The following is a 10,592-nucleotide window of genomic DNA, read 5'->3' on the forward strand; positions in this document are numbered from 1 at the left end:
AAATATTGTCAATTGAAGGTAACATCTAAACGAATTTTCAAAAAAGTGGTAAACTTTACAAAAAAGTATTACAATTCTATAACGAAGGTTTGGTTTGTTCAAATTAACTCAAATGCATTTGTCAAAACATGTTAGAAAGTATATCAGTCAAGTAACCGATTAAAGGTTACATCAAATACAATTATCGATACATATTAAAAAGTTTTCTTGGTCAATTGACCCATTTAAGATAACATCAATTACAATTATCAAAAAAATATTCAAACTTTTAGTAAAATGTCGAAAAGTTATCAATTTACCTACAACAGGTTTGCTGTTGTATTATTCACAATTATCCTATAAATATAGTCAACTGAAGGTAACATCTGGATGAATTATCCTAAAAGCGGTAAAATTTACTAAAAAAGTATTATAATTCTATAATGAAGGTTTCAGATTGTTCTAATTGACTTCAAATGCATTTGTCAATACACATTAGAAAGTTGTCCTGGTCAAATAACCGATTAAAGGTAACATCAAATACAATTATCAATACACATTAGAAAGTTGTCCTGGTCACATAACCGATTTAAGGTAACATCAAATACAATTATCAATACACATTAGAAAGTTGTCTTGGTCAAATGACCGATTTAAGGTTACATCAAATACAATTATCAATACATATTAAAAAGTTGTCTTGGTCAAATGACGCGTCGCCAGTTAAACTGCATTTGCGACCGTCAAATCTACAATTGACGGTGGCAACTCTTCAACTACAGTACTGTTATTCCTTATGTCTATCATGTATGTTTTTCTTAATATTTACTCTCAATACTCCGTATTTTAAAACTCCTGGTTTCCAACACTGACTCCTGATTACCGCAATTTCACCTCAATGATCCCATACCCTACACAGACTACCCCTTCACCTAGACTCCATTAAATTTTAAAATTATATAATAGTTTGTAGTTTTACCTGTCGTCGCTGATTTATCTTTACTTGACATTTTTTTGAACTGAAAGTTGTAGCATATCTTTAGATAAAGCTACTCTTCGTTTTTGCAGTGGGGTGTGGGTATTAATACAACAGAATTTGTCCTGTACTGAACTTTGTCAATGTCAAGCATCAGACCATTTGTAAAACCATCAATACACACCTGGAAGATATAGATGATGATGATGATGCTTGATTACCTGACCTATTTACGTCTTAATAATGCTAATTCATACATACACTTGTTTTGCTTTTAGTTTTGTCCACCTTTTCTGTTGATTTAATACACGTTTAGTTAACTTTGACACTGAAGCTATTTCCGTTTATTATGGAAGGACGATCGGGCATTCCGAATGTTAAAAAACGTCAAAAAACGTTGATATGATGCTAACATATTTTATAAACCTTATTTTAATACATTTTGATTTTACAGCAAAAATATATATGGCAGCCTTTATTTGAAAAAAAAATGTAAAAAATTTACGAAAATAACCATCATGACCATTGAAACTGAAATCAATGAAATTAACTTTTATCCCTCCTTTACCTGACTTTAACCTTTTGTATAGTAGCAAGTCGTCTTCAGACTTCATTTTTATGGGAAAAAAATATTACCAAAGTTCAAGGTCATCCTTGTATGGAAACTAAATTAAGTCATAAATAAACAAAATGTATCATATAACGAAAAACGTCAATTTTAACGTTAAAAATGACGTGTTTAGAAAAAAATTGGTATTCACAACAGGTTCCATATATGTTGAGTGAAATATTGTCCCCTGATTGTTTAATATGTTTTATGTTCCTAAATTTAGCCCAAAATAGACAGTAAATACAAAATGTTGTACTATTCAATTGTTGACCTTTGACCTTAATTATGCAAAATTCCGACCACTTCTCATGCTTACGGCATCATTAATATTAAAGTTAACAATTTTATCTTTTCAATGATATTTAATTTAGCCGTGTGTTCGGTGGGTGCATTAAAAAAAATATTTTTAGATTCTACCGCTGGTCTATTACACGTACATCAATGACAAAGTTGCTTGTCAGTTCATACATTACATGACATCAGAGAGTGAAAGGCTCAATATAATGGAGGAGTGTGTTAAATTCATATCCCTTATTGCCGATTGGTCCACAGATTGATCTATAAAGGAACAAGAAATTCTGTATCTTAGATATGCTATTCGTGGTTTTGTTAACAATAAGTTTAATGGAGTTCATCATGTGGAGAAGGATGATGCCAGCCAAACCCTTGAAGCTATTGAGAAAATGATGATGGATGGGTTCAATCTAGAACCAGAACAGTGGTATAAAACAATTGCAAGGAAGCAACTCAACTCTACCCTCTACTCTGTACCAATAGCAACAAAGCCAGATATTTATCCTTTCTAAGATGTCCCAGAGATGTACCGAATAACAATGGCAGACCTAAACTCGATGAATACACACAGCAACTCCCCCTTGTTCCCTCAATTGTTCACAACCTAGAACTGCATATTGCAACATTTCTACAACGGGGGTGGAAAATGTAATAAGAGATAACTACCTTATGACAGAAAGACAATATTCCAACGGTATGTTCTGTACTTCTACCCAGGGTTGTGAGAGCCAAGAACATGGAAGGATGCCATCATACCAAGGGTCAATGAGTATCTAAGGAGACCAGCAACAAAACAGTAAATCCGTCTTAACATGAACATTACATATGACTGTAAAATGTACATTGATTGATTGATTATTGGTTGCTTAACGTCCAGTGGCAACTATTTCATGCATATTCAGGACGAGAACAAGTTAACAATAAATACTATAGGTAGGTTGTTATAATAGAGGATGATGGTCGGGGAAATTTGGACTGCCACTGGAAAATGAGGGTTTATTGGATAGAGACAGAAATTTTGCCTTGCAACAGGCCACCTACGGACCTCTCAAAGAGTTGTTGCAAGGGTGGCACTCTCTTTACACGAGGCATCGGATTTACCGTCCCCCTTCTGCCCGGACGTGACTGCGAACTTAATACATCCCGCACAGCCAAACGGACGCCCCACTTCGGCAAGCGTTTTACTGCCGGTCGGGAGAAGACCAAGTGACCATATTTCTATACCCCAGTCAACCTTGGGGGATAAAATGTACATATTACATGATTTACTGTCCACCGACAACAAATCCGACATAAAGAAATTATGATGATTAACGTAAGTGACACCTGGATTTATGCGCTAGCAACAAATCACCCAAAAACTATGTTTTCCCATTTTACCAATGTGACGACCAATTCACCGAAGAAATGAGAATTAACAAAGAAAATATGTTTATACTAAAGTACAAACCAAGCCTAAACAGATAAGGCGTTACTGTTGTAAGGGCTACGTCCCTTTAATGCATTGTCACATAATTATTATCGTGACGTAACGTTATCGCTAGTTACATTATTCCATGATTATCACAAAGATGTGAAACCAGTTGGAGATAAATGTAGAGAATTAAAGGACTTTAAGAGCATTTCACGTTTCATTTTTAACGGGCATCTTCTCCAGTTCCAAAACATTTGAAATATTTTTAAGCATATCGTCAGCAGTCCATTTGTAGTTCCTTACACTTTCGACCGACTTATGCCCAGTTCTGTTGATAATTTCTTGCTCTAGCTCGGGTTTTACGCTTGGTACAATGTTCTGGCGTTTTCCTGAATCCTCAACGAATGCGTCAGCACACAGATCGTTTACACCGATAAATTATTTACCAAATTTTACACCATTTTCGAATTTAAAACGGTCTGCTGTAAAAGCAATTTCCTTTTACAATTGCCGACCAACTGAAAGTTGTGTGTAAAACTCATCATTCTGGATTGTTTGATGTTCTTGGCCTTGGTTAAGGGTGAGAACCTCAATCGGCGGCAAATAAACCACTGAATCCCAACCCAAGTTATGGCCTTGTCTCCAATATGTTTCTTCATTTCTTCCATTATCCTGTACTCTGTCTTTCAATAACTGCAATACAAATTATTTTTTGCCATACTAAATCATATTTAAAAAAAAAAGATCGAATTGCTTGAATTAAGCCTTTGAGTACATCCATCAACATATATATCTATATATAATACGGAGGTATATTTTGAGGGTGGAGATCGTTCGAGGGCTGAATAGCCATGCAAGGTTGTTAAAATCGTCCATCATATCATAAAACATGTTCAACACCGCCGTATTATTACGCCTGTCCAAAGTAAGGAGCCTCTTGCCTTTACAAGTCTTGAATGTGTTTAATGATTTTTTTTAAATTTTATTTATAGTTTAGTATAACGTTCATGGTTCTTCGTTTGATCAAAGGATAAAACTTATATGAAAACGAATGTACCTCAAAGGTTAGGTGGAGTGGTGGAGAGGCGTTATAACACCTTGCATCATTAAAATCATTGGTAGGTTATTTCTTCTGTTAATTTTAATTTTGTTAATCATTTAATATGAAATATATTGATACTACAAACATGACAAAGAAAATTTTAAGGAATTTAAAAAAAAATGCACAGTTACTATATGTACTACTTGTACATGTTATTTCTAATTACTTGAAGAAGTAATATTAATATACGTATGTAAGTAAATGTGTAGGATACTTATACAAGTTAATTTTATTTACTTGTATAGGTAAAAAAAATATTGGCTGAGTTCTGTCCCTTACACATTCAGATTGTTTTACTTGTAAAAAAGTCATCCTATCTTTTATTGAATTGTTATGATTTCTTTGCCTTAAAAGAATTTTAAATTATCTACCCTTTGCAAATGTCTTTACTAATCATTCAAGGGGGTTCGCGGGTCTAAATCATTTATATAGGATTTCTCTATTTTTATCTATAAATGAACTATCTAAAAGTTAATCGAAAAATAAAATAAAAAAGTGGGGTCACCGTTCATTTGCGCTCACAATCTGCATTCGAAAGAAGCATATATTTTTGTAAAAGTGTTTTTTTTTTCTCTGTTGTGAAGTAATAGGAGAAATAAAGTTAACATCGAAATAAAAAAAAAAAATTTATTACAGAAATCGCTCAAATTTTACAATAATTTAGTTTAAGTACAGCTTATGTGGAAATTATATATAAAAATATAGGTCACCGATGAGTTGAAAAGATATTTCAATTTAAGAGCCAAAAAATGGCATTTTTTCACCAAAGGGAGATAATTTGGAACTTTTTCAATGATGTATACATTTTAAAAGTCATCCGGGGCCAACAAGAATTGATTTTTTTGAATGATTTTTGTACCATATGATAAAGTAACAACTACAAAAGGTATCAAATAAAATTTGTATTGAAAAATTGAAAATGTTTTATTTTTTTCTGAAATTCTTATACCCTCGAGCCTCCTTAAGTGTAATTTCATGGACAATGAACATCCCATTTGTCTGTTTTCTTCAGAACACTGCTCATTTACAAGCCCCCAACATTTGCCTAAGGAGCTATTTTTGAAGGCCTTGCTCAAATACTTAATATCTTTGCGCAATCAGTTTCTTTGTTGAATTAATGAGACGACACATTGAACCAAAAAAAAATATGAGCAAAGCTGGGAAAAATCATTAAAGGCATGAATTGACATCTCAAAACTTGAGGACTTTTGAGGGATTGTAAGAAAAATTTACTTATACAAGTAAATTTTTGAGAAAACTTAGGGGAGATTATTTAAACATTATTTATTTACTTATATGTGTATATTTTTTTTTTACTTCTTCAAGTAAATAAAAATAACTTGTGCAAGTAGTACACCTGACTGATATACTTGTAGATGATATTGACTTAACCTTTGTTCAGTGCATATCATGAATAAACCTTCGTGATGTGAATATATTGTTCCAGGACTTAACCATCCCAGTTAATGTTTTAAATCCTTGAGTTTAATAAATTTCACATCTTTTGTGTTAGCCTGAATACTTTTAACTTATTCATTTGTTATTATAGCTTGCATTAAATAATGCTTTGCAGCTCAGATATAACTTTTTTTAATTTTATTTAGTTATTTTCCCAATTTTATTTTAATAAGTCAATATTCAGATTACTTTTAAACTTGCATTTTTGTATCCAAAATAATAGTATATCCTGCTGTTTCATATTTTTCTTAAATTATTATTTGATTTGAAAAGTTATCAAAATTTTGAAGAGGACAATTTTGATTATAATTTGTGAACATTGTTATAAAATCATATTATTATACCAATGACAGATTAACTGTCATCCCCAGGGCAATAAACTAGTGTGTCTTAATTTGTATATTAGCTACATCATGTATATAATAATTTCTGATTATTACCTATCCAGTGTTAACATCCTGATTATTACCTATTTCAATGTCACATTTGCATGGTCATATTCAGTAAATAAAAATATTTTAATTATTTATTTTGAATTTGAATTAAAAAAAAATTAGACGAAATTAGTAGATACAACATGTACAATATGCAGTTAACACAGTAAATTTTATGACAACTTACTGGATAATACTATATCTACCAAAAAATTTTGAGCTTCATAAAATACTTTTAAAAAAGTTTATACCATGTTAACATAAAACAATATGCATACAGATAGATTGTTTTGTTATGTTTTCCTGACATATTGAATGTTAACATAAACTAATGATCATGATTATGCAGAAAAGGGAAAAAATCTGCAGTCGTACATAAATGCACATGATCAACGGAGATGTGGGATATATATATATATATATCAATGATGATAATAAAGTAACCAAAACACAATTGAATGCGTGTCAAAAAATATGACTCATGATTAGAAGTTCCTTAATCATTTCGGAATAAATAAAAAAAAGACCATTGAATGTTACTACTTGTAAGTTAGATAACATGTATGGCACAAATGAATTTTGAAAAACAATGCTAACAGGGCACAATTTATATAAAAATTTCCCATGAAAATATATAGTTTAGGTATTTAAGTATTAACAAATTATAGTGATTTAATATAAATTCTATGTTAAATCTAAAAAGAATAAATTATGATGCTAGCTTTGCTTTTTTAATATGTGTTTTTAAACAATGTGGTACATGATAAAACAATTACTAATTGAATTAGCACAATTTGTTTAATCAACTGTGTTTAAATAGCAACTGTTTATGACACTGTGCCTTTTTTCAGGACCATTAATTTATTAATATTGTTTTTTTTATGATTAATGCGATTTTAAACCATTATTAAAATACATATTTTTCAAAATGTTAAGTACTAGAAGAAAGCTGATACTTCTACTTCCATCTAACAATTTTGGAAAGATTTCTTTTTCAAGACCAGGGTTTTAGATAACAGGTAAAAGATCTGCCCACCTATTTTCAATAGTCAAATATTCAAAACAAATAATAATCATGTACAGGGTCTTAATACAAGCAGATAATGATGTATTTTTTGCTCGGCTGTGTTTTTTTCAAGAAAACCCCCAAAATACACATCTTTTCATATACATTCAACTTTGTTCTCATTGGTTATAATACAGTACCAGAAGTCATGCATATGCTTAATATATTTCCTGATTGACAAATGCTATTAGAAGAGAGGTACACATGAGACAAATTTTATTAAACTTATTTCATAAATTAATTTGACTAAAGACTTACTTTGAGTGTTCCAAATGAAGTTTAATTCAAGATGCAATTTTCATTTAATAGGCATTACAAAAGACCATTCCAACGTTTCCAGAGTTACCAACGTCAGATAAAGAAGAAGAAGAAAATTTGAATAAACCAACCACTTCTGATGATACAACTAACAGTTCCCTGGCATCTGTGGTAGGCTCACCTATCACCTATTAGCTATGCCAAGCATTAGTGGGCCAAGCATTAGTGGGCCAACCAGCAGATTGTCTTCCGGAGATGCAGGATTGATTAAACAAAGTGAGTAACTTATGAATATATCTTTCACATTCATTTGTTATATATAACAGTATTCTTATCCCGGGCATAAAAACAATGCCGTATTTGGCAAAACCTTTTCAACTTTTGATCTTCAGTGCTGTACAACTTTGTATTTTTTTCACTTTCGATTTCTGATAAATAAATGAATGTGATGAGAATGTGTCGGGTTGTGGTCTATAAAAAATTCCTTCTCACTATTATAACTATATCTAGTATTACACATGATAGCTAAGACGGAAGGGCAATGTCGAAGAGTCACCTTTGAAGTTTTAAAACATTTCCCCGTTGCATTTAAAGTTATCATGTTATCTGCTATGAATTAGAATTTTTCGAAAATCACTTTATTAAGATTCGGTAGCAGAGCTGACAACGAATGTTGTTAAATCGAGCATAACATTGTTGTTGTTATCTATTGGTTCTTTCTAGTTGACAACGTTTCATATGATGATGGACATGAAAGAACATCGGCTTCCTTTCCGTCTACCTTGAAATCAGTTTCGGATGAGACATTCCTAGGAACATAATGCTCCTCGTCAGACTCCTCTTCTACACAAGATACCGTATAGTTGGTCGTGTTATCTGAAACATCTCGTGAATATGACACAAATACCTGTTTATGTGGCTCCAAAACGACATTCCTAGTAGACATGGGAGGAGAGCATGAACGTTTTCTCGTCTCTGAATAAGATCTTGTTAGTTTAAACCACAATTCTTGGTATAGTTATAACATCAGTTATTGGTATACTTTAACCATAATTAGTGGTATACTTTAACCATAATTAGTGGTACACTTTAACCATAATTATATTATCAGATGATAATAGGGACACCAGATTGGCTTATTTTCTGTTAGGTTTGCTCTAGATCTATATTTATAGTGAAGTTATATCATAAATGTTTTATATATGCATACACAATTTTATTCTCAACACATATGAAGCTTAAATATAGACGTTTTAAAAATCTTTTTTTTCAAATTAATGGTCAACTTTTTTAGATTTCTCATTCTTGAAAATTGCTACTAAAAGGTATCGTGGTTAACATTCAATTAAAGGTGTATTGTTTAGAAATTTATTACAAGATCGTATCCCAAACTGAAAAGTGACCTTCTCCTTTTCTTATCGGATCCTATCGCTTAAAAGATTTTTCATCGCCCATTATACAATCAGAAATACTTATCTAAAGACTACTGTATTCTTACACTTAAGTTTAACAATAATCGCTGCTTAACCCTAATCTTATCCTTAGTTTTATTTCAAACCTATCTAACATTCTAAACTGTTTCACGGACAACTGTTGTCTTGCATTGTATTTTTACCCACGTCGATTTTAATATTTTTTAACAAGACAGCAGTTCAACAACAGTATATAAACATCTTCATCCATTTGATAAAACGATGTACAGAGAAACTTTTGCATGGGTACTTTTTCTATTCCATAAATATGTAGTACTGGAGTCTTCTTTTAATATTTAGTGCTATGTTGTTTCTTTCAAATCATTGCAATCCTAAGGTACCTGTATTTTACAGTACTTGATTTTTTTACTAGAAATTTTAATTCTATATGTTTTTGGTTACACCGTCACATTTTCTGCATTCTGAAAGTTTGTCTATTTCAAATTTCTTTAAGTTATGAATTTTAAATATGGAATATTGTTGGTATTATTTCTGTACCAAAACTTTAAATACAAATCAAGTACTATAAAATACAGGTGCCTAGACTTACAATATGTTTAAAGTGAAGAAATAGTACTAGATATTAAAAGTGAATTTCCAGTACTACAGATTTTAAGTACAGAAAAAGTACAAATTCAAAAGTAGAAACCTTAACAATAGACAATAGGAAGCTTTAATGTTTACCTTCCTTGCTATTACACACAGTGTCCACCCTGTTGTACACATAGTTTTCCATTTTGTCCGTTCCTTCCCAATATTTGTGAATAACTCCTTCTGCGAATATTTTCTCCTTTACGTGATTTGCTTTCTTGTAATCTAACTTTTTACACATATCCTGAATGAATTGGTTTCCCTTAGCATACGGTTTCCATTCGAATCTTCTTTTCTTCACTGTCTTTTCCTCCCTCTTCACTCCAAAACAACTTGGAATAGCATCGCTTGGTGAAACGTGAGCGATTGGTTGAATAGCGAAACATACTTCTGTTTTCTTCTGATAGTCACATGAAATTTCACTATTGGTTTCAGCGATGCATTCCTTTGGTGTACTGGTATGTGGTGTGTGATTTATTGCAATGTATTCCGTGACTGGGATATTTTCCGCCGAAAGAAGGTCTCTCTCCAACCCAGGAAACACTTCAAAGATTGTAGTGCTAAAGTTGTCTCTGTCAGTTGCATTTGAATTAGTCTTTAAGCTCAACGTTGCATTGTTCAGACAGCTCTCAATCTCATCTTTTTGAGAAGATTTCAACATGGTTAGATCTTTTCTAATATTTTCCAAAGCTTGGTCATTAGTTTTGTTATACAAGTCAATGTCATTCTTTATTTTTTTCAGTTCAATGTTGTATGTTGCGATGGTAACACCTAACAAGGCTATTTCATTCTGGTTCTGAGATTCATTTTGGTTTTCATCAACCTCCATGTATAATTATAAAAAAATCTTTTTCATTGGAATAATTTTATATAATATTTTAAAAGTGCATTTCATCTGTTTTTATGGTATTTTCACTTGATAGATATATGTAGCTGCT

General features: G+C 31.6%; 1 protein-coding gene across 1 annotated transcript; it reads right to left on the reverse strand.

Moving 5' to 3' along the window:
* Positions 1 to 3,904: 3,904 nt before the first annotated feature.
* On the reverse strand, positions 3,905 to 10,340 carry LOC134719712 (uncharacterized). The gene is made up of 2 exons (XM_063582677.1): positions 9,748 to 10,340; positions 3,905 to 3,966 (listed from the first exon to the last, which is right to left on the reverse strand). The coding sequence occupies exons 1-2, from the start codon at positions 10,313 to 10,315 to the stop codon at positions 3,941 to 3,943; spliced, it is 594 nt and encodes a 197-aa protein (XP_063438747.1). The 5' UTR covers positions 10,316 to 10,340; the 3' UTR covers positions 3,905 to 3,940.
* Positions 10,341 to 10,592: the final 252 nt, after the last annotated feature.

This window comes from Mytilus trossulus, chromosome 5 (genome assembly GCF_036588685.1).
Source record: "Mytilus trossulus isolate FHL-02 chromosome 5, PNRI_Mtr1.1.1.hap1, whole genome shotgun sequence".
In the NCBI taxonomy this organism is placed as follows: Eukaryota; Metazoa; Mollusca; class Bivalvia; order Mytilida; family Mytilidae; genus Mytilus; species Mytilus trossulus.